Source organism: Monomorium pharaonis, chromosome 7 (assembly GCF_013373865.1).
Source record: "Monomorium pharaonis isolate MP-MQ-018 chromosome 7, ASM1337386v2, whole genome shotgun sequence".
NCBI classification, from domain to species: domain Eukaryota; kingdom Metazoa; phylum Arthropoda; class Insecta; order Hymenoptera; family Formicidae; genus Monomorium; species Monomorium pharaonis.
The window spans coordinates 19,627,902-19,654,036 of NC_050473.1; the positions used below are offsets into that span (position 1 = coordinate 19,627,902).

Below are 26,135 nucleotides of genomic sequence, written 5' to 3' on the forward strand. Positions count from 1 at the left end.
TAAATTTAACACTTTATGGTCTGCCGTATCGCATATATTGTTGCACGATTTCCAAAATTAATATTTATTCGAAATTATTACCTTAAAACAGCAACAAAAATACTTTTATGTCGGCACGTGATCAATGGTTTTTTTTATGTTTTAGAAGTTTTATTTTATTTTTTCTAAAAAGTGATATTTTTTGTTGCAGAGATTTAATATATCTGTTTTGAATTCTTTGTAATTAAAAATAAGCTAGTATTTTAACTGTCTGAGATAATAAAAACCTGCAACTATATGTAAAAAAATGTCATGCATATTTATAAAAAAAAGTGAGAATTTAATATCTACTAAAAAAATTTTAACCATGCATTTACATAATTATAAGAAAAAATAATAGTACGTTATAGTTTAGTATTAACAGGGTTAGGTAATAATTAATTAAAAAGTTAATTTTACGTAATTTGGTTTATAACTAATTAAAAAAGACATAAACTTTATCTTGTATACGTTTTTCTAAGTTAAAAAATTTATCTGTGAAAAAAAGATAAAAAAAACATCTTTCTACAAAAAAGTTTTTCGTTATTTTATGTATAGTTAAAGTAATTCTACGTGAAATCGGATTTGAGAACAAATATTTAAGAGAAGTCCATTTAAGTTTTACATTTTTTTTACACAGTTCGAGACTACAAGTTTGTCAAAACTGTAGTTGGCGTTAGACGAAAGATTTTTGTTTGATATTTGTTTGACTGTAGAACTACTTTAAAAACAATTAAAAAATTTAATAAATCTGTAAGTGTGATAAATCTTAGAAAATGAAGGATTACTGCGTCTCTATAACGCTTCTTTCTTACGTTATGTCTTCTGAATTCTACGCGAACGTAAGTATAGAGAGAGGGGGAAAGGAAGAGAGGGAAGAATTAGATAAGTAGAGAAAATGGGTTGTAAGACGAGAAGCAACCCAGTTTAAGATATGTTATCCTCGTCATTGTCGCGATTATTAGCATCTTCCCTTCCCTTCTCTTCTCTTAGTTTCCTTTCTTTTTTGCCTTGGTCCATTCATGACGCGCTCTTTCGTGGGTGGACTATATAAACGTGCTTGGATCTCTTCCTTGCTTCTTCTATCTCGCGAGAGCATATTGATGTGTATATATGCTGTCAAGTGAAGTAAAGTGCCAAAAAGAAACCGTGTGAATGAAAAGTGAAGCTTATTTTTCATTTTCCTTTAGTATATTTTAGAATATTGAAACTTTTTTTATAACTCGTCACAAATATGGTGCATTTAATAACATTGCAAATTAATATTTATCAAGTTTTTTTGTTCTTTGGAACTGCGTTTGGTTTATACGACACGGCACCGCATATAGTTGTTTTTATGGCCGATGATTTGGTAAGATATTGGTATAAACAATATAAAAATACTGACGTTTCAATAATTAGCTCTATAAAATATAAATATTAGTATTAAAATAAATAATTAGCAATAAATTAGCATTAAAATAATTAAGAAAGCAATAATTAAATTTATATTCTCTTTTTTTTCAATTTTTGAGACTAAGAGTTTGCTTTGTCACTTTAAATTTGTTAACTATTTTAAAATCTTATTTACTCATTGTTTTGTCTCTCAAAAAATTAAACTTTTAATTAAAAAGATAAACAGATTAGAGAAATATTATATTTTTTAAAAGAATTAAATATTTACATATTTAGTTATAGAGCTTTATAGTAATAATTAATCAGAGTTGGAAAATGAGGTGTTACTTAATTGTATAATTACATTTTTTATAGTTATTCTTTTTGTAATAAATTTATAAATTATGTTACTATTTTGTAACAAATTATGTAACAGTTATTTTTATCGCTACTTTTTATATTTAATTTGTGACAATTTTGAGTTTGAAATTATCATGTTAAAAATTACTTTAAAAAAACTAAATTTGTTAATTTGTATTTTGAGGACTTAAAGCAAGACTATTTTTTAAATTTTTTATAGTCTTGCAAATTTAAGATACAAAATAGTATTGTTTTTGTTACCAATTTAAAAATATGAAGAAAGTAAATTTTATGTTTAATTTGATTTTGTTTTGGCACTGGAAAAGAAACATATCGTTATTTTTTGAGTTTCATTTTTAGTGCTAAAACAAGATCAAACAATACAACACAACAATATGTATCGTTACTTTTAAGTAACGGTGATGGTAACAAATTACTTTTTTAAAACATCTTTATTAATGTTAGTATTTTGTGTAATATATTAAAAAGAGATTAATATATAAGAAAATGCGAATTCTTTTAAAATGTATTTTAATTTATCTATATTTTGTAGAGACATTGCAGTTGCTTAAAATTATTTCTCCATATAACAATTTACATAAACTATTATTATACTTACATTACTTGCGCTTGCTTTATATACCCAATTCAGTACGATTAATTTACGCAAAAGTATCCCGAATTAAAATTATCCCTAGTTGAGTTAATTATCGTAGCTTACGTGTTAGCTACGCCTCCGCAATCAACAAGTACGCACGTTGTAGATTGTGACTCACGTCTACACAATGGAATGCTAATTTCTACACATGCCAATTACACTTTAATTTGATCACATAATTTTTATACGTCGGGCTTCCGGTGCTATGAAAACATTTTACATGTACATACACATTCTTATATACTAAAAAAAGCATTTTTTATTTTTTAGTATTTTCCTTTTAAGTAACAGTTATCTTTGCAAAGAATATTTCTTTTATAAATAGTCTTAAATTATACTCATTATTTATTTAAAACAAATAAGATTTACTTAATATAAACTTCTATGTATTCTTTTATAAATAGTCTTAAATTATACTCATTATTTATTTAAAACAAATAAGATTTACTTAATATAAACTTCTATGTATATAAAAGTATATACCCGAATTATGTATATATCATTTATTTTAAATAATTATTAAAGTTGTACATATCCTCAAATTTATTATTTTATATATATATATACATACATATAATATTTGTTATAAATAATAAATTTATTTAAACTATACATATTTTAAATGTTAGTAATTTAATATTTTAATTAGGAGTATTGAGTTAAAATTTTATTTATTTATTGTTTTGACTTTTTTTTAAATTCAATTTTATAATATTCTTTAAAGAAGTATAAATTCTTTCTTTAAGTATATGATACTTGAAAATAACTCTTTCTAAAATTTACGATAAGTATATTTTATAATTATTATCAAGAGAGAGGAGAAAAAAAGACAAAATATTTTTTATTGAAGATAACCGTTATTTATTTAAAAAAAGTGAATTAATTGTTCTTGTCAGTAGAATAAATATTTTTATGTGTATGTAAATATTGTATAATAGTGCTGATATTTTATAATGTGCTGATATTCTAAATTATTAACATCTTGTTGTAATTAATTTTTATTGTATATTATATGGGCTAGCAAAAAAAATAAAGCATCAAATTTTCAGGGATGGTACGACGTCGGTTTCCACGGTTCGGATGAGATACCCACTCCGAACATAGACGCTTTGGCATATAATGGAATTATTTTAAACAGGCATTATGTCTTACCGTCCAGCACACCGTCTAGAAGTGCATTCTTCACCGGAAAATACCCGATACGTATGGGTAATGTATTCATTTTTTTTGTACGCAATAAACTTTATTTACATAAAGTGGCGTATAAAATCGCTATAGAGTTTTTTTTTTAGGGAAAAACAGATTACAGGATTATTATTCATAGTAAATTCGTATTTTTAAAAACCATTTTAAGATGCCATCAACCAATTACAGAAGCGCCTTAACATTTTAAGACAGGTGGTTGAGGTCTTGAAGAATTAACTATGTATTGTTCTATTGTCAACTATTTTTCTCTTCCTTTTTTACCGAAAAGTTCTATTGTTTTTTTTTAAACAAAATTTTATGATTTTTTTACGTTTGAATGACAAAGGATGGGCGGAGGTTACGGCAATTTAACGTGCGTTCAAGCAAATCATAATGAGTTAATATACGTGTGCAATGACGTCGCATAAACGAACGTACAATTATAATTTAGATAACTGCAACATAAACGGTAAACATGTATTATACATTTATACAGTAACGATAAAAATATAAATACGTTATTGTTACTGACAGGAAAAGTAACAATTATTACAAAAAAGTAATAATAATGGTTACTTTTTAATTCTGCTTTATCGAATCAAGAAAGATAGAACGACGTTTATGATCTAATGCAGATCGCATCTCGAATGCAGTCGATCTATGTTTTTTGGTACAGGTATGCAGGGAGAGGATATACAGGGTGGCGAGCCCAGAGGGCTACCCCTCAACATGAAGATCTTGCCGCAGTATTTGCAGGAGCTGGGTTACACGACAAATCTAATCGGGAAATGGCACTTGGGATACCATACACTTCAGCACACCCCCTCGTACCGTGGCTTCGATTATTTCTGCGGTTTTTATAATAGCCACGTTTCGTATCACGACTACAAGTACTCGTACCAGGTACAGACTCCGAGATTGAGTCAATCGTTTCGTCGAAACTTGATAAACTATCATTTCCAATTTTATTTTACGTTTTATTAACAATCTCGTACAACGAAATTGTTTGAAAAATGTAATAAAATGTAATAATTTAGAAATTATTGATTTATATGAAGAAGTATAAAAAGAAACAAAGAAACTATTTGCACGAGCTAAACTTGATTAACTTCACTTTTTATAAATTTCTTATATATATGTAATTTTAATATTAGAACATGATTAGTTTACTTCATCAATTTCTTTTATCATGTGTTTCATTAAGTTTATTTCGAATTTCTTAGAAATTCAAATTTTGAAAAGCTCTAATAAATTTTCTTTTCTTTTATTTGCTTTTTTGTATATATATAATAATTTTATGTATAATAATTTTTATTGTATTATTAATTATTTTATTTTCTATATAAAACTTATATATTACAATTGTTATTACGTTCTCGTTATAACTACTGAATTGCGTTTGTAAGCATGTATAATTGTTATTAATATTATTATTATTATTATGTTAGAATATGAGCGGGTACGATATGCATTGTGGCGATGCTCCGGCTTACGGCTTAAACGACAAATACATAACGGATCTTTTTACCGATAAAGCGGTTAAGATCATCGAGAACCACGATCCGTCTCGACCTCTGTATATCCAAATATCTCATCTCGCCGTTCACGCGCCACTCGAGAATCCGCAGGATTATGATCACTACGATAATCGGTTCATCCACATCCGGGAGCAACATCGTCGCATGTATGCCAGTGCGTATGAATAATGTCGACGACAAAAGTCGATGGATTGTTCGTCAATAATTGCAATAACATTCACATGAAATAATTATAAAACAAATATTAAATAATATATAATTATAAAATAAATATCAAATATTATATACATTAAATGTAAGAATTTATCGCAAAATGTTTTGTAAAAAACAACTTAAAGTACAACATAAAGACATAACTTTTTTGATACTTTATTGTTGTTCATTTTGTTAGGAATGGTATCGAAATTAGACGACTCTATTGGGCGCATTATTCATACTTTGGGAAATCGGGGAATGCTGAGGGACTCTTTGATCCTCTTCCTCACCGATAACGGTGCGGCGCCCACTGGCAAATTTCGCAATTTTGGCTCTAATTATCCCTTACGAGGAGTAAGTATTGATACGGATAGAAAATTTTCTTACAGAAATTTATTAATTTAATATTTATTAATTACATATTTTCAGTACTAAATGCATTCTTTGTTAGTACTTAAAATAAGTAACTAATCATTGTTTTCTGATACGGTACTAAATTTTTATAAAGATAAATAAAGTTTGGTCGTATATATATTTAGTCACAATTAATTTTCGACGAGGATCAGATAAGAAAAGAAAAAAGTTACATAAAGAATATATGTCTATTATTAATAAAGTTAAATAATAATTAAAAAATTAAGTTTTATTTTATTATTTAATGTTTAAATTAATTAATTTTATATGAATTAATTTTTAAATTCAACTAGTTTTAAAACATAAACTTTAATTTATCAATTTTTTACTTAAGTTAATTAGAAATTGATTTATTAAAAAAATACATTTTTATGTAAAAATATTTTTTTGTTATTTTATAATTTATACATACTATATATCATACAATATATAATTAATTTACAAATAAAATATTAAATCTATTTAATAAATTACATTGTAAATATTTTATTATTCAAAGAAACCTAATTTTAAAAAAATGTTTTATTAAGTTAATTTAATCTTTATGTAATTTTCTTTAATTGAGTTAGTTTTTATGCAATTTTTAATGTAACTAAATTAATTTTATATGTTACTAAGTTTAACTTAATTTTAATTTAATTTTTTTACTCATACGTATACAATCTTGATTATATTGATATAAATATAAACTACGTCTCTTTTAATTTATTTGAAAATTTCTCGAGCGCAATCTTATAAACCACTGTGATATTTTAAGAGACACAGCGGTATATAAAAATGTGATTTATGATGGCAGATGAAATACACCCTTTATGAGGGTGGGGTAAGAGGAGTTGCTATGTTATGGTCACCAAGATTAAAGAAACCAGCACGTGTGTGCAACGACTTGATACACATATCCGACTGGCTGCCAACCCTTTATGCAGCTGCTGATGGCGATCTGAAGGATTTGGGTGAGATCGATGGGGTTAATCAGTGGCGCATGTTGAACGATGGTCATCCGATAGTCAGAGACAAGCTGCTGCTAAACATCGACGAGGTTTCCAAGACCGAGGGTGCCATATACAAACACTACAAGCTTCTTCGAGGTATTTTTTAAAGCAATTTACATGGGACAAGGCAATTTTGTATAAATAATTCTTTCAATCAAAACGTCAAAAATGTGATCCAAAAATATAATCATAATCGTCAATTTGTATACCGAGAAAAAATATACTAAAGAAAAAGAAAATTTCCTTAATTTTTTTTTAGTAAAACCATTTTAACGGCCTCTTATTAGTTAGTTCTTTTACGCTCTATGCATTATGCGTTGTGCAAAAGTCTGTTTTGCTTTTTGTTGCTTTGTGATCAAAGTAAGTCGACTTACTTACTCTAATTACGAGAAGCTTTATTTTATACTTTAAATATTTTTAAAAAATTAATTAAATCTAATTATAATAAATATATTTACATTTAAAATAAAGAAAATTTTTTCAAAAGGTAAAATATTTAAATAAGGTTTTCATATAAATATAAATATATAATAGAAATAGAATAAGTATTTTACAAATAAATATGAATAGTAACAAAAATTCAAACTTCGTGTAAACATTTCTTTAAAGTACAGATGTAAAGTTCGTAGAGCTGAAAGATTTTTTAAAACATTTTTTATATCTATTTTTTGATTTATTGGATTCAATGCCATTCGTTAGCGTTCATGAAAAATTATACATCTTAGGTTCGATCGAAGGCGGCATCTACGATGGGCATCATCGCGATAAATATGACTACGACAGAAATTTTAGACATCCGTATTACAACATTTATAGCAACACTACAACGAGGAGAACCACACAGGAAGACGTGCCATCTTATGCAGACGTCATTAGGAAAAGCGTGGTGTCGGAGAGCATTAGACATTTTTTGGGTGATCCCGTTACTCAGCCGAGCACGATAAGTCATTTGCGGCAGGAAGCCACGGTGTATTGCGGAACTACTGCCATTTACGGAAACAATTTCTTCACTTGTAACGTCACCGAGTGCCTGTTCGACATTAAAACCGACCCCTGTGAAACGAAAAACATCGTCCACCAGTATCCGAGGGTGAGAAAACATTTGTCGTTTAAGCAAATTGGAGCTGACTGTCAAAATAAACCAAAGACACATAGCACACAGTATTAATAAAAGAGATTTATAAAATACTTATAATAATTATTTGAATATTTTATAAATAGTTATTAAAAGATTTTATAAATATTTTTGTAATTTTAGATTAAAAAGCAAATCATAAAGATCTTTATTATAAATATCTTAAGATATTTATAAATTATGTTGAAAATATTATTGTAAAATGAAATAAAATATTATTTGCTTTTTTATACTTTTTACTTACCATAAATGTCGTACAAACATTTGAATTATATTTAATTAAATTATGTTAAATAAGGATTTTATAATTTTTTCTTTAAAGATACATAAAAAATGCATAAAATATTTCTATAATATTAAAAAAATAAATAGTAATAAATATTTATAAATTTATCATAATTATGTGTGCTGTCTAGGAAAATGCTTAAAGCATGAATGTGCAATTAATAAGTGCGCGCGCTCACCTCCCCCCCCCCCTTACACACACACACACACACCTTTTAATCTTGCGGACGTAAGACTCAATGTAGATTAACTATAATTAACTTATTGGTTTAAATTATTTTCTATTTTTTTTCTAATTCATAGAGCTAGAGAAAGATAGGAAATTAGGTGAACCGAGTTTAATTCTTACAGAAGCACTGGTCCGTATACCGGACATTTATATTGCCGCAGTTTTATTATTGCTTTTACAATTTGGCTACAATAATCATGCATTTTTATATAATTTGAATACTTTAAAATTTAATACTTCTTTATTTTTTTAACTTCTAAATACATGTTTTTTAAATTTTATTAATATTTTTATAATAATTAACATTTATTATAATAGAAGAAATAAAGTAAAAATTAGCGTTTTTAAATTTTAGTTTATCCCTAACGACACAACGAAGCTAAAAAAATTATGAAATATTTTTGATATCTTCTACTATCATATATAATTGTTGCAAATTTTTTCACAGGTTAAATTTTTTATAAATAAACAATTGTATATTGTTGCGGTAAAAGCAAGATATGTAGAAATTTTTGAAGTCTAATATCAAATTCGCAATCAGTGATTTAAAAGATTTATAAATAATAAAATTGTTGCAAAAACTTTATTTTTAGAATAACAAATTAATTATAAAAAAATTTATTTTTAATTGATGGCAGCTATCTTGAATCCGTTAAATTAAATGTTTCAAATCTGACTTTAGATTCGTAATCAACGAAATCAGAAAAACATAGAAATAAATGTTTTCACAAAAATCCGCTGAGCCATCTATTTGTGCTTCTGAAAAAGTTAAAATTATCTTAAAGTTAAACTACATTATCCATAAACGGGCTTTAAATTATGCATCGATCGTTAAACGCTGTTTTACAGTTGCTTATCGCGTGAAACATTTCCCGATCGCGATTCAGAACTCAAGGGTATCTCGTATCAGCTTTTGTTTTCTTCTTCCTCTTCGCAGATCGCTCGAGAGTTGGATCAGCTTCTGGAGCACTACGGGCATTATGTCAGGGTGCAGATCAAGACACCGGTCGACTGGTTCCATGCTGACCCGAGGAGGACGAACAACACGTGGGAGCCATGGATACCGTCGGACAACACGTATTATCCGTATTACAACGCGGCGGTCCAGCTGGCCGGCCTGGCGTATTATCTTCATATTGGGATTATTCTCGTGGCAGCTATGTGCAAAGCTTTCGTTTGAACAATTGATCCGATTGCTGAAACGCAAACGTAATGAAATTACGTTGCGGTCCGTCTATTAATTCGCAGTGAAGTTGATTTCGTTGAGACGTTTTCGAGATAAAAATAGTACCTCTGGAATATGTTTGCGCTTCCTGTTTATGCGTTAAAGAAGAAGCGCAAGACATAAGACACGCGCGAATACGGTGAATTTAAATTTATAAATCACAGATATGTGGGCCGCGTCTGAAATTAGCATTCGACATTGTTCGGTAGAATTAACATTTGTATTGTCGCGTTTTTCTTGTCATGTATGACATCGCGTGACACACGCGGAAATATATTGGAATAAACGTATGCGGTTTATCTTGCTAACGTTTAATCTGAAAACGCGCGGAGAGAAAGTCCGAAGGGAAATCTCGTCTCAGCTATAATCTGTCTCGGATAGATAATTTTACAGATGACTTCAGGTAATTATAATTATTTATTCGACGGCTTTTTACTACTCTTATCTAACTTTCTACGTAATCGATAAACTTCGAGCGCACGCTCGTCTTCTATATACTCTAATATACGTGACTGCCAACACGAGGATCGATGGTCATTTAGGCTGATTTAGAACTCGCCGGTTGCGGAAATATCTACCCCAACTAAATGTCCGTTCAAACCTGTTTGTCCTTTTTTTTTTTTTGCAATCGCACGTATAACATAGTTGAATGACTATATCCTGACCTAAACAGCCAGCTCTAGAAAGAGCTTGTGTTTTTTTGTCATAACGAAATACCACTTATCTTCTCGAGTTTCTTTCCAATTGCGCTCTTTTATTGCTTAATATGAAGTAGAATTAAGCGAAATTGCGTTTTTACGCCGCGGCCTTCTCGTCATTTAATCACACTGCTCTGATACTGATGTTAAGGCATAATGAATTGAATAGAAATACACAATTATAGATTACATTAATTTATATATATTACATAATTCAAGACAAGATAGGCCAAGATTTATGACCAGCGTAAATATAAAAATAGATTTACCTCAGTATCATTTTAATTTTGTAAAATGAGATTTTTGTCACATAAATATCGGAGAGACTATAATAATAATAATAATAATAATAAAATGTCTTTATTAAAGTACAAAGATATCTTTCGGGACCTCTTTTATAATTAATATTAACAGGTATAGAAAGAGTCCCTGTTACATAGTAACGCTATTAACGTTATGTTTTTATAATAACGATTTGATAATGACGTTTCAATTTTTCCTAGCGGCAATTGTTATATCAGAATTGAAATAATTACTTTTGATAAATTACTATTACGCGTTACTCATTGAAACAGTTTTAAAAAAAGTAACTTGTCAATTAACTCGTTACGTAAAAGTAATACGTTACTTTGACTCGTAACAAGTTTTTGTTTTAATGTACTTGTTTTAATGAGTAACGGTAACAAATTATTTATCAAAAATAACAAATAATTATTTTAACCTTGACATTATTATTACTATTATGAAAAATTGCAACATCACTAAATTGTTATTATAAAAATAATAAAAGTAACAGTAAGAAATTATTTGTAATTGCGTATCTTCCCATCTTTGTAATATACTATTAATTATATATAATTAATTATAATTAATAACTTATAATTAACCGCATTAATTTTGTGTGTGTGTACACGGTAAATATAATATATAAAATTTAAAATGAAATTAATATTCGGACTTGATGTACTTTTAATGTACTACCCTACTAAAGTATTCTTCAAATACATAATTCTGCATAATATATTAATTAAAAAATATTACATCTACAAATTATGCATGTTACAAATTTCGAAGTAGCACCAATGTAATTGCGTAATACGTCTAGCATAACATTTAAGGCTACAATATTTCATGATAACGATATGTGTATGAAAGCTGCAATGAAATGATAAAAGCTTTGTTTATTATTCTATATATGTAGACATTTATCGCATCACATCGTAACGAGGTCGTCTTAATCGCGTCAATACTACTGCTCTGTCGGTCACTTATAAATTTTGCAATGTATAGATCATTACATTGCATTAGCAAGTCCAAAATTGGACGATTTTCGAACGTTGCCATTACGGGAAAAAAATTTGAATATTATCTAATCGATAAGATAACATTTTTCGTTTTCTATTTTTCAAGTTCTGTTTTCAAGTAGTTAAAGAAATAAATTAAGCGTGTTTAGTAGATAAAGACTGCGTTTTTTGGCGCTCACCGCTGAGCATTATTGCATTCTTGTTGTTCATCAAACATTGAATAAGTGATGCTTATAAGCGCTGTGAGTACCAAAAAGGAACGCAGTCAAAGCAGATCGATGAGCGCTCAGTGATTCTTTGATATAAGTGGTTCTTGCCTTTAGCTCTTTGCTGGATCTAGAAGTAGAAACTAATCATAGAGATCATAAAGAACTGACTTGCTTTGTTGAACGCGTGACGTTGAGAAAGCGGAGTCACTTGTCATTTCGCTGATCGCCTGTGCTTTAACAATTGGTTGCGTTCAGCGGAAAAAGTTGTTTTACAACTGTTGTAATATTCTTTTATACGATTAGTTTGTATATTTAGATCCGTCAGGCATTAAGAGCAAAAATCAATTGTATTAAAGACTCTTACAATAATTGCAAAACTGCTTTTACTACTGAATGCAGGAGTTTTAAAATTTAAAGAGCGCATTACGATATGCACGTGATACTGTATTGAATCATAACGTTGATTTTTCCAAGCTGACAGACGATGAGATTGAACAACGTGTCTCTTATCTTTGTGCTGACTATTTTAAGTGAGTGCCTTTATGGTTCTTCTGCATCAGTGCAACCACCCAACATCATCGTTATCATCGCTGATGATCTCGTAAGAAATTACTATTTTGTTTTATTCGTGCAACAAGACAGACTTAATTTCTTTGCAGAGTAACTTAGAATATTTAAGTGAAAATCTGACGATATATAAAAAAATTAGAATGACTATTTTCCTCCACACTTTTATTTTATTTTGAGAACATTTGTAACAGGATGTTGTAACACGATGTTTACGATCAATATTTATATCTGTTTATTTTTAAAAAATATTATATAAATATTTTATACAACTTATTTTATTTTTGTTATATAAAAAAAATAAATATTTATATCTGTAGTAAAGTTTTATAAATTATTTTATAAATAGTTTTATAATATTTATAATAAGTTTTTATAATTTAATCTGAGACCATAAAAATATTTACAAAATATTTTGGTAAATATTTATAAAATATTTCAATAATTATAAATAGTTTATAAATCTTTTATAAATACTGACTAAGAAATAATTTGTTTGTACTTTATACACAATAATAAAATATTATTATAACGATTATTATTTATAAACAATTGACAAGTAATTACTTTTTTTAATAACTTTTCATGGAATTATCCTCAGAATTTACAATTATTTAAATTTAAATATTGTTATCAAAATTATTTATGCTTTGCAATGAAACAATTTGATTGTACATTATCATTGCATGAATCTTCTCTTCAAATTGGAAAATATTTCTGAGTGATTAAATTATCATTTCATTGCTATTTGAGAATCGTTATCATTCCGCCAACTATTCAATATTGTTCTTTTTAATCTCGCATCTTATAGGAGTAATCTTATTAAAATATCCATCTACAAACATTCATTATCTTTATTTACACTTGTCCGTAATTTTTATATTATAAGTGAAATGTTTAAAACCATCATAGTCTCATTTAGTTGGACGACATGGAATAAAGTACGATAAACGATTAATAAAACCAATGAGAATGATCTCACACACATTGTGACTCACAAAATTGCGTTCTGACGAAATGTGAACTCCTTAATGATATACGCAGATGATTCGGTGTCACATGATTTGATGTCAGAGAATTGACCTTTCTCGACATCAAATCATGATGTGAATCACTTGTCAATTGTTTAGTAATTGTACATCTAGAGTTCGCTTATACGCTCTTTAAATGTTTATTTTTAAGATATCACGAGAAATTGTTAGTTCAAATCCATTCCGAATAGGCATACGACTGAAACAGCTGTAAACCTTATGTAATCGATACTAAAAAATTATAAAATATGTCTTTTAATATGTGATAATCAAGGGATGGAACGATGTTAGTTTCCACGGTGCCGATGAAATTCCTACGCCAAATATAGACGCTCTTGCGTACAACGGTGTGATATTGAATCGACATTATGTAATGCCGACATGTACGCCGTCGAGGACAGCCTTCCTCACCGGAAAATATCCTATAAGGACAGGTAAAATTTATTAATTATTGCTAAATAATGTGCAATAACATGACGCGCTGTGTCATTTTATAATTTAGCAAATTGCCGCGATAAATCTTTACTTGCTTAAGGATCTGTAATCTATAAATTATTTGCTTGAGTCTTGTTTATTTTTAACAAATTTTATCACTTATTTATTACTATTTTTATTTATTAATAAAAATAATCTAAATAATTTCTTAAATTATGATAAAGTTTAAAATGTTTTAATTAAAAAGTGTATTAATATTTAAATAAGAGTATTAATTTTTAAATATTAAAATGTTTTATTTTGTCTTTATTTCTAAAATAATTTATTCAACTTTTTAAAGATATATTGGTTTTAATTTAAAGCGCCAAAACGTTTAAAGCTGTTGAGCATTTTAGTTTTAAACGTTTTCAATGTTTTCAATTTAAATATTGTTTGAAACCAAAACATATTTTTTGTATTTAAACAATGGAAACAGAGATAAAATAAATACTTTTTCAAAGTTTATATTAGTACCTACATTTTTTGTTATTTATACTTTTATTGATTCTTGAATCGTAATCATAATTATATATTATGCTCAATTAAAAACGTTTCGAAGCTGTGTGGAGAAATGAAAAAAGAACCGAATTTATGAATTAATTACAACGTAGGAATGCAGGGTTATCCTTTGAGAGGAGCCGAACCACGTGGTATACCCTTGAACAACACTTTTCTACCTGAGTATCTTCGTAAACTCGGGTACGCCACTCATCTAATGGGAAAATGGCATGTCGGTTATCACACGAAAAATTTCGGACCCACCCGTCGGGGTTTCGACACCTTCTTGGGATATTATAGTGGCATGATTCAATATTTCAATCATACACTCAACGAAAGTGTAAGCTTTCTATGATTAATCATTGCCAGAGAAAGGACAACATATTGTTATATGAAATTTAATATTTTTATTAGGATTGCATGATATTTTGCAGGGACAAATGGGTTACGATTTACATCGAATAGTGGGCGAGAGTCACACGGTCGAATATAGGTACGACTACATGACCGATATTATAACCGACGAGGCTGAAAGTATTATCTCATCGCATAACACCGAGAAACCTATGTATCTGCAGCTGTCACATCTCGCCCCACACTGCAGTGATGCAGCAGAAGTTATGGAAGTACGCGATTGGGTAGAAACGAATGCCACTTTCGGTTACATTAAAGACCTGAAGAGAAGGAAGTACGCGAGTGAGTGCAATTTCGTATCTCACTTTTATTTTTTATCCCCTTCGCAGTATAGCGAAAATGAGATTTCTCTTCCACCGCTGTGTAAAAAAAAAAGGTTTCTTAGATTTACATGATGATTTTAGTATTAAGCTTTTCGATGTCATTGAATCCAAAAATGATATCACAATGTTAAAGTTTAAAATGACGGATCTAATATGGTAGATCAAAATTTGGAAAATAATTAAATTTTTATGAAAATGGGTATCCTAATGTCTTTGTAATTGTTGAATCCAAATATGATATCAGAATGTCGAAATTTAAAATGGCAGATCAAATTTTACTTAGAACATTTTTTTCCGTTTCTTACAATTTTGACGATATCCGCTTCGAAAGAAAATAAGTAATTTTTTTTCAAAGGAGTACTTTATCCCCTTAATGTGCGAGAACGCACATATAAAAAAGTGTGTTTTATTTTTATTTATATTTCAACATATCCAAAGCTTATTAAAATCGAAAGGGGACACTTGCAGGTCGTGTTCCTTTGTCACAATTATAAGATAATTCTTTAATTAATTCGTTTTATATTTTTATAAGGGCCAATTCTGTTGATATAAAATATTTTATTATTGCAATAAATTAAATTAATAAACTGTGAGGAATGCTGATTGCAATGCAGCTTTTGCTTTGCTAGGTGTCGTTGCAACATTAGATAAGTCAATCGGTCGGGTTGTTGACGCGCTGAAGAGGAAGAATATGCTAAATAACACGATTATACTTTTTATGACCGATAATGGAGCGCAAACTACAGGTTACTTAGAAAATTACGGATCCAATTATCCACTACGAGGGGTAAAAGCTTTGTACACAAATAGACCGAACCCACAATTATAAGCTTTATTTTCTAATTTTAGCTAAACGGATATTTCTGCAAACTCATGAAATATAATAATAATTATAACAATATAATTATTAATAATTATATTTATTTACAAAAAGGTCACTAACATTATAAAAACTGCTATATTATCTAACAGAACATACTTTTCAGTTTGTTGTTATGTTTCTAAAGTTTTACATTTATTATAGTTTTTGTTTAAGAAATATAATTCCAAAATAATGTCACAATGTTAAAGTTTAAAATGGCGGACTAAAATTTCAAAACTAATTAAATTCTTATAAAAATGGGTATTCCATATTATATATAGTATTAATAAATCTCTTTATTTTTTATTTTATTTCTTGAACAAAATTAAAAATAAAACTTCCATGCGAAATGCGGCAAAGTTCAATTTTAAGACATAAAAAAATTAAACATTTCTTCTTTGAGCATAATCAAATAAAAGTTCTGTTCGACTAAACAGAAATATCTGTTTAACTAAAATTACAACTATAAATTATCTATATGACATTAATTAAAAAGCTATAATATGTATATTTGCAGTTGAAATTCTCCCTGTTTGAAGGCGGCATACGAGGTGCGGCGTGTATCTATTCACCTTTGATTCTTAATTCGAGCAGGATCTCGACACAATTATTTCATATTACCGATTGGCTGCCGACTCTGTACTCCGCGGCTGGTGGCAATCCAAGTGATCTGGATCAATTGGACGGCATTGATCAATGGTCCGCAATCAAGGGTGAGAAAACTAGGAAACGGAAATCGATTCTCGTGAATATTCAAGAGGACAAGGCTGAGGCGGCGTTAATAAGAAATTATAAACTCGTTAGAGGTACAACATTAATCTGTTTTATTGACGTATTCTGTAATTTTGAATTTTCTTTCCAATTTGTTACACTAAAAAAAAAACTTGAAACTTCAACAAAAATTATACGTGTGTAAAAATTAGCTCAGACAGATAAATAATTAGCAAATACTGTGATATGTACATATATGTATTGAACCTAATCAATTTGGCTGATAGAAACATAATTCTTAAATTCTAAAATACGTGACAGCCAAAATTCTAGCAGATACAAAAATTTGCGATACATTTTGGTTGTGATATCAAGAAATCTGTCTATATCAACAACAAATTTTTTTAGGTGGCTTATGTCTTCGATTTTATCAGAAGAAAATTAATTTAAGAGTAAGAATAAATAATTAAAATAATCGAATTATATGCTTCTCTTTCCATGCAGATAAGTCCGATTATCAGAAGCACTATAATTATTATAGCGGTAACGACGTGTCGTATCCCGAGTATAATGTGACGAGTGTTCTTACGTCGCCGGCCGCATCGGCCATCGCGAGTGTTTCGACTCGCTTGTTAACGGCGTCTAAAGTAAAAGCGCTCCGGAAAAGAGCCATGATAGTTTGCAAGAATGTTACGAATGTCTCCAGTTGCACGAACCGCACCTGCTTATTTAATATCAACAAGGATCCTTGCGAAATTACGGATCTATCCTCGGAGCATCCTAAGGTAAGATTAGATTAAAGTTACAAGTAATAAGTATATATTTTTTACATATTTCAAACAATTGTAAATAAAGATGGATAAGTGCTAAGTATGGAAAAAATCATTGAATTATGTATATTGCAGATTGCGTAAATGCATACTATTATAATTAAGATACTTTTCAATAATTTAACAAATATTATTATTAAATATATTATATAATTTATTATTAAATATTGTTATGGTAATTAAGATAATTATGGTAGCTTATCAGTTTAGAGCAGAAATTGCTCTTTTGCTGTACACTGATTATAAAACGTTTATTCCGTACTTAACATTATAATTATTTAAAATTTCAGTTTTACCTTATTTATTTATTTACATGACAAACGTAACATATGTACATAACACATATAACATGAAATATATGATATGAGCTTTCTACTTTGCGATTTTACTATCGCTAAGTAAAAAACAGCTTGTACAAATAATTATGTAAACGGAATGGAAGTCAGAAAGTGCGGACCTTAAGAGGGCATCGTTACATTTGCAGGTCGTCGAGAGATTGAGCGTATTCATCGACAGCTATAAATCGGTCCTCATGAAGGAGACTAATACACTTGTCGATCCGGCTGGCTTTCCGTTCCACTTTAACAACACTTGGATGCCCTGGCTGTCGGACGACTATCAGCCGATCTGCGAAATGCATTTCACGGCGAACGAAGTTATGTTGTGGCGACCTAACGGCTTCACTTTGACTTCGTGTTAGAGCCGTATTTGCGTTTTTTCCACTATGGAATTCAGCCGGAACCAGTTTTGAGACGTCAATATGTTTCTAGATGGATCTTAATGGTCAGTTTAATACCGACAATGAGCGACGTGTTTGTCACATTTTTAAACGCGAAAGCTCTTTGAATTGTTTCTTTTTGTGTTCTTCAGACAAAACGTTTGAGTTTTCTCTTTCTCGCTGCTCAATAATTCTTTGAAAGGGGATCGTGCAATAATTTTTGATAAAAAATTGCATTTACGTGTTTTAATTGAATTTGACTTACGTATCGATTGAGTGTTAAAACGAGAAAACTTGTACATTAAGAAAGTAATCTAAAAACTAAATTGAAATGTTATAAAGTAAGATGAATTTAAAAAATATTATATATTTTTATAATAAAAATGATTAACGGTTAATTTAATTAAAACGATTGAAGAGTTATTTTGTATAAAAATCGAATAAATTCAAAGAATTAAATTTTCAGAAAACAGAAAATTGTTTATCTTCAAAAGCGTTTATATATTTCATACATTTCGTATAAGGTTATGTAAGTTATTAATATTCTTTTTAAACTAAATTAAGTTAAAGTTATAAAATTAATAGAATTACAATTACAATCAATAGAATTACATTTAAAGTTACTTGAACAAAGTTTAGTTAAAAGTTACGTTACGATAAAATTAAAAGTTAATTTTGAAGAACATTATTATATTAAATTAGAAGTCGTATTTTTTTAAAATTAGATTATTTAAAACAATTATAATAAATTATAAAATAAATTTAATATTATATTTATAAATTAAGTTTATATGAAATAATGAAAAGAAGTATTCTTTTTTATGTAAAAGTGTATTTATTTTTATAATTTTTTTACATAAATTTTTAACTTAGGAAAAAAGTAAGAAATTATTAATTATTAACTTTTTAACTTTATAATTAACTTTTAATTATTTAAACAGTTACTGCCCTATTCTGGATTTTATAAATATTATAATCTTTCTTCTGATATATAAAAGACAAAAATTAAATTTTAGGTTTAATTAATATTTTGGGAGAACCCATTAAAAAAACAGTTTACAATTACTTTTTAAATATTAATAAATTAACATTAATAATAAAGGTGAAAAAAATATCATTTAATGTATAAAGCAAGAAATTTTTCATTTTTAACACTTAATCAAAATTAAGTTTTTCTTGGGTCCGATACATGTACCAAAGTTATCCTAAATAAGCTAATTTTTTTTCTGTATACATATAATAAGTATAAGAATTTAACATAAGCTTTGACAGAAACATTTAAAAACCACTTTTAAATATGTCTAGTTTTTTTAGAAATTTTATACTTATTACTTTTGTATTGGTTATAAAGAATGTTATAAATTGTAAATTATTAAATCGTTCATTAGTAATATCTCGATAACTAAATTTAAACTAAAGGTTCCGCTAAAATAGAATGTACGTATTGAATATTAAAATATGAATAATGTTTAAAGCTTTCTTTTATTACATAACTCTATGAAACTTAATAGACAATTTAGTTAACAGATTTTCAACAATTTAATATTTCTAATTATTTCATCTTTATAGATCTATCCAGATCTTAATAAGAAATGTGTCCTCTTAACATTTTGTTTCGGCTTGTTTTGAGTCACCCTATATATCTTTATTAGCGGGGTAACGGGTGTTGACCGTTGAGGGAGGGTTGCAAAAAGTTGATCGTCGGAGGGACAAAACTCTTCTTTTCACTGACGTTATTGTATAGAGATTATGCAGATTGGATGCCGTCGTGCGCGGAGAAGGTTGATATCTATTTAATTACCGGTATCGTATTAATTAATCGTGTCCATGCAAATAGACAGTTCTGAACTTTCGCGACGTCCGTTTTGTCGGCGAATGTGAACGCACAAAGTGCCCGTAAGCTCTTCTGTTTTATATGTTTTTACGTATTTATTAATTAGTCATTTACGCAAATGCGCTCGCATGTTTCATTTGCAGATTGGATAAAAATTTTTTTCCGAATTTTGTATGAATTGGAACATTTCTAAAAAATTCTACATCTTTTCTCAGAATTTTTCATATATATAAATTTTGAAGTATTTTTAGATTTCTAACACTTCTCATCCTATATTTCTAAAAAGGCATTAAATAGAAACTTTTTCAAATAAGATTTCATCATTCAGAAATTATGAAATAAGAGATCTTAGTTAGAAATCTTCCTTTAGAAATTATTTAGAAAAGATGATTGATTTTCTCAACATTTTTGAAAAGTATAATATTTCATTTTGTACAAGAAGTCCGAGAAGTTTTCTAAAAAGCACTATAAAATTATAATTCTTTTTTTCTCAAAAATTCTGAAAAATTTTATTTAAAAATTTTTACCAGAAAAATTAATCATTTGGCACACGAGAAAACAAAAATTCTGCGAGGACTTTAATTCCCGATGGCCGAAGAGAGACCGACATATGTACTTTTCATTCTTCGTCCAAACCGAATTTGCGTCGAAGGATGTACATAAAAAATGAGGAACGAGAGAGAGAAAGAGACGCGTTTCTTAATTAATACCACAGAGTCGCGCAAGTTATTGCAAGACGCGACGGGAGGAGGAGGGCAATAATTCTGTAGTCGCTCCCTTCGCTCGCGTCCCTTCACTCGCGCGGCCCATTTCTCATCTCGCTCTTTAATATTTCGAACGGCCGGTTCTTCTTGAACGTCTTTTTTTCCTTTTCACTGCTGTTCCCCACGTGCTCTCGGACCCGGACGGAGACACAGAGATAAAAAGAGAGAGAGAGAGAGAGAGAGAGGAGGTCGACTCTAAATTCTAATCTAAGGACGAAACCGAACGGGGCAGCCCCTTCGCCACTTCTCTCGCATCCCCGAGGCTCGGCTTTACGGCTCATTTAGCGATTCGCTTATTTGCAGGCAAGAAGTCGCAGGCACGCATATACGCGCGTATACGCGTGTGGCTTTACGCTTCGCCTTCGTGCGTAATCACGAGAAGAGGGATGGCGCGACGACGCGCGCGTAGAAGAGCAAGAGGAACAAGAAGAAACGAAAGGGAGCGGATGAGAAATAGAGAATGAACGTGGCTGGACTCGAGCAGAAAGGGGAGGGGGGGGGGGAGAGGGAAGGGGTACCTTCGCGTTCGCGTTCTACGATCGCAGGAAGGGTTTTGGAGTTTAAGTCGCTTTTAATAGCGAAGCAGCTGTCGCCGGATCTGCTGCTTGTCCCTTTTTTATGGCCGATGTCTTCTTCGGCAAATATAATGCCGGGAAATAATCCGTGGCGAAGGAGCCGCTCTCTTTCTCTCGTCTCCGGCTAACTTTCCCCGCTAATAAAGTCTCGTTGCCTTTAACCCGTTTATTTTTGGTACCGCGGCGCCTCATCGCGATCCTTCATCCTTATTAGCTCATTACGCGCCCGCCTGATCAGCCGACGTCCTTATTTCTTCTGCTTTCCGTAAATATTAAAATTTAGCGAAAATTAATATGGAATAAATAAATTAATAAGAAGTAGTACGATAACGAAAGCTATATGACTTTAACACAAACGCGCAATCACGTTTATTTGTTCAAACGTGCGCGGCTAGATTTATTTAATTTTACCATTATTTATTGACACTATCCGTTGAAAAGTACTAAGCAAGTATATTTAATGATTAAATAGAAACAAATTTTATCATTAAAAAGGTTATTAGCAAAATGCTGGGCATAAATCTCCTAAAGTAACATCCCCTTATTTCGTGAACATTAAACATTGCAGTGTATTAATACTAAAATATAATTTGCTTAGATAATTAAAAAAGTAAAAACTTTGGGTTCTTTTCTCTAATCTCTGAAATCTACTAAAAACAAATCTAATATATTTATCTATTATATAAATTGATAGAAAAATATATTTGCGACTATTATTGTGTAGTAAAATAATTAAAGTCAGGGATATTATTTTTATAGTAATTGTTACAATAATATCAGTAATAATAACTATATACTTACGTATATGATGCCAGCTATGAAAAAATTGTATTATAAATTATATAACTTTAAAATACAGCATATGGTTATTTTTTATTACTAATATTATAATAATAAGTACAATGAAAATGTTATTCCTGACTATAATTATTTTACTATGTAATTATAATCATAAATACAATACATCTATCAGTGTAGTCACGCTGTATGTTTGGTCTTGCGGAACAGTAATAAGGTATTTGTATAATCGACAAAAAAATGTTTTACATTAAAGTAAAAAATTTCTGAGTTTCTCTATCTTTATATACATTAACTTGTAAACATTTTGTACATATGATTTATTTTATAAGAAAAAATATAGCCTGATGCTATGGCAGTTTTAAGGTTCAATTTCTCAGACGTTTACTTTTGGTTATCTTGCACAAACAATTATTACAATATATAAAACAGTATTGTAAAATCTGTTACCTGTACTATCTAATAACACTTTCTAGTTTGCATTTATGTTTTCATAGCCTTATTTTTAGCTTTTGTTTAAAAAGTGCTGTCCAATAACCAAGTGGTGTGCCAGTATTGGCGATCTTTTCTTACCCCTCATTTAGCTCGTTTTTTGACATTTCATTTTTTCTTGATCGCTTAAAAAAAAAAGAAACATGCGGCGGAAGTGTATTCTTTCCCATAAGCGAAGCAGCTTCCGAAGGCGGACGATGTACATCGGGACGGAATCAAGAAAAATGAAGAGGATCCATTCGGAATGTGGTGGTGAGGGGGATAATTAGACGAATGCGTTATTAACGATAAATAACGGGGCGAACTTTATGGCGCGCATATAATACGCCGGTTGCACGGGGAGAAACTCCCCTTTTCGTCCGCTCGTCGCGCGACGGTTTCTTAAATTAATGAGGTGTAAACGCGCATTGCGCGAAAGCTCCGCGGCGCGGGCACGTAAGTTAATGCGCCATTCATTCGCGTAAAACGCGAGCGGTACAAACGCGGGAGGAGAGGAGGGGGGAGAGGAATATTTCCACGTTTGTTCCGCGAACGGATTATTGCACGCTCGAGCGCGGGTGATCGCCCGGGGCCCGCGCGAAACGCACGCTACTTCTCGGAATATACTTTTGCGACATTTTGCCGCGCGTATAATTGCACAGTTGCGTTTACGCGCCACGCAATTTCCGAGGCTCGCGAATGTGTGTACAGCCTCCTGACGCCCGTCATTCGATCTTTCTAAGTTGTCCTTAGAGCAACCGACGTCGGCTATCTCTGCTATCTGATTTTACAGTTATAATAAATGCAGACGTTCGCATCTTACCGAGATGGATATTAATTGCGCGAAAATGAAAGGGAGGAATAATTAATAATCAAACTTTTGTGAAATAATTTTAATTAAATGCTTTATTAATATTACCAAATGTTTAGTAATACTTAATAATTATGGTATTTAATAATTTTACTAAATATTTAATTATATATATCAACCAAACATTTAATTAAAATTATTTTACCAAAGCTTAGGAACTATCACATAAGCTTGATTATTATTATTAAATTATTTTTTTAGTGTACTCGAATCTAATTTGAAGGGATTGTAAGAATATTATAGAAAATAAATTTTTTAACATTAAACTGTGTTAACTGTGAATTTTTGTATGTTTTTAAACTAAAAAATTTTTAAATAAAAGTTTGCATAATGTTGAAAAATATTTTTGACTTGTTACGTTTTATAATTTTTTAATATAATTTAAATAAAACATATCAAACAAATGAAACAATTTAATTGCTTGTACTAAAGTCGTTTTATGTCGGGTTATCACAGTTGCGTGATGTGTATTATAATTTCATTCATTTCCTAACCGTCTCAAATAGGAATTTAAATGTCTATCATTTCCTCCTGTTAAAGATCAAATAACTTACAAGAGAGTCACTATTCGCTCTTTGGCTACATTAATGCTGATATCCTCTATTGATTGGCGATCGGCGTGCCTTTTTACGCGGCACGCGGTATTTCCAGGGTTACCGCTGCGGGTGAACTCGCCCGTTGGGTCCCGCGTGCGGGACGGAGGGTGGATATAAGTCCGGACCGAAACTTAACGACGTAATGAACGTCTGACGGAGGATTATTTATCGACGGCAGCGGAAGGGCCGAGCAAGGCATCGACCAGGGAGAAAGAACAGGAAGAAAGACGAACGATCGGCACCGTGGACAAAATTGGCACGGTAATTAGCGAGGGGGCAAGGAGCTCGCGGCTTCTTCCAATTGGGATGCACAATACTTCGGTGAAATTTGCTTGCGTTAATTGTACCGTTGATTTCCCGTTCGATCGACATAACGCGTGTATGTATTAGAAAAGAAAATATGCGTTATGAGAGAAGAATTTCTTTACAAATCACTGTTGGGAATTAATCAATTATTTAATTTGTTAATTGACTAAAAATTTAAAATATATATAATCACGATTAATGTAATAAATTCTTAAAATTTATTGTTATACGAGTTTGTATAATAATCTTAGTTTTTACTTAATTAAAATAATTAATGAAATATTAATGATAAGCATAATTATGGTTTATTTAATTATTAAAATAAGTCAGACATTGATTAAAAGTGAACAAATAGGTAAAGATTCAAATCAATATTAGTTGATAAATTATCTTATTTATTGTATTAATTAATGTTACTTAGTTATTAATTAGCGAAAATTAACAATTAATTTTTTAATATCAGAAATATTTAATTATTTTTAATCAATTTATTAGACAATTATATACAATAATGTATTTTAATTAATTTATTTTATTATTAAAAAATTTAATTAATGTATAAAATTTATTTCAAAGCAACTTAAAAATTTTAATTGTTTATTATAATTAAAATTTTATTTTTAGTTAAGTAATTGATAAATTAATTAAATTTTAACATACACTCTCTCTCTGCTACAAATACTGTATATATACAAATAAAAATAATAAAAAAGTCTTTTTTTAAAAAGATGTAAAATTGTTATTTAAAAATAATTCTGAAGTGTATTAAAATATTAATTAAAACAATATTATTTTGTATCTTAAAATTTGTATCTAAAAATTTATAAAACTACACAAAATTTAAAGAAAGTGTTAAGAATGGCTCAAAATTAAAAAAAAGATTTTTATTAAATTTATAAATACAACAAAATTTATACCTTTTGCACCTACAATTTTGTATTTAAACTTTTGAACACGACAATTTTAAAATTAAAATTGTTCTTAAAATATATGCGGCAATATGATTGATTTATGATATCATAAAACTACATTTCAGAAAGTTATGAACATAAAAACAAATTATGAAACTGGAGGCTGAAAATTGAACACAATACATACACAATGGTATTGTCATAAATAAGTTTAAAATGTAAGAAGGAACGGTAAAAGTAATTGTTAAATTTGTTGCCGTTGCTGAAGAAAATGTAACTACTTTACAATTAGTAAGAAAGAAAAGTGATGCTGTTACCACTCCATTACTAAAACAACTATGTATAATAAAAGCGTTACAAATAACATGTTATTTTCCAACGTTGTTTTACATAGACTTACAATATATAACAATATAAAATACAAAAATGAATTACTTTTTATAAAGTATACAACTTTAAAAAAAAAGGTTGGAAAGATTTAATTCTGAAAATGTACTATATTGAATCTCGTCAATATTAAGTCTAATCGAATCTAATCAAGGAGGCCTAGACAGATTTAATACGACAATTCTTTTCTGGACGCGTCCGCGTGGTCGATACTCATTCGAATCCGATCAACAAGCAGAAGAGCGAGATAGCGCCAATGCTTACCAGCCTTTAAATGGTAAAGGCAGGGATAAATTGTTTTGGCTCCGCCTTATAGTAAAATAAATGATCACAAAGATACCGCCTGCTCGTTAAAGTCAATCCCGCGAAGGTGGT

At 29.5% G+C, this 26,135-nt stretch overlaps 2 protein-coding genes across 3 annotated transcripts; both read left to right on the forward strand.

The window, feature by feature from the left end:
* Positions 1-944: 944 nt before the first annotated feature.
* LOC105829515 (arylsulfatase B) lies at positions 945-11,251 on the forward strand. The gene is made up of 8 exons (XM_012668424.3): positions 945-1,369; positions 3,460-3,619; positions 4,272-4,498; positions 5,044-5,287; positions 5,525-5,682; positions 6,539-6,830; positions 7,460-7,824; positions 9,321-11,251. Exons 1-8 carry the CDS (start codon positions 1,253-1,255, stop codon positions 9,561-9,563), a joined length of 1,806 nt encoding a protein of 601 aa, XP_012523878.1. The 5' UTR covers positions 945-1,252; the 3' UTR covers positions 9,564-11,251.
* LOC105829516 (arylsulfatase B) lies at positions 9,909-18,656 on the forward strand. 2 transcript variants are annotated; one of them, XM_012668425.3, is made up of 9 exons: positions 9,909-10,011; positions 12,294-12,420; positions 13,692-13,851; positions 14,503-14,729; positions 14,824-15,085; positions 15,756-15,913; positions 16,506-16,794; positions 17,204-17,484; positions 18,014-18,656. In XM_012668425.3, the coding sequence occupies exons 2-9, from the start codon at positions 12,304-12,306 to the stop codon at positions 18,227-18,229; spliced, it is 1,710 nt and encodes a 569-aa protein (XP_012523879.1). In that variant the 5' UTR covers positions 9,909-10,011; positions 12,294-12,303; the 3' UTR covers positions 18,230-18,656. The 2 variants fall into 2 exon arrangements, with proteins under 2 accessions (XP_012523879.1, XP_012523881.1); XM_012668427.3 differs by lacking the exon at positions 9,909-10,011 and adding an exon at positions 11,378-11,852.
* Positions 18,657-26,135: the final 7,479 nt, after the last annotated feature.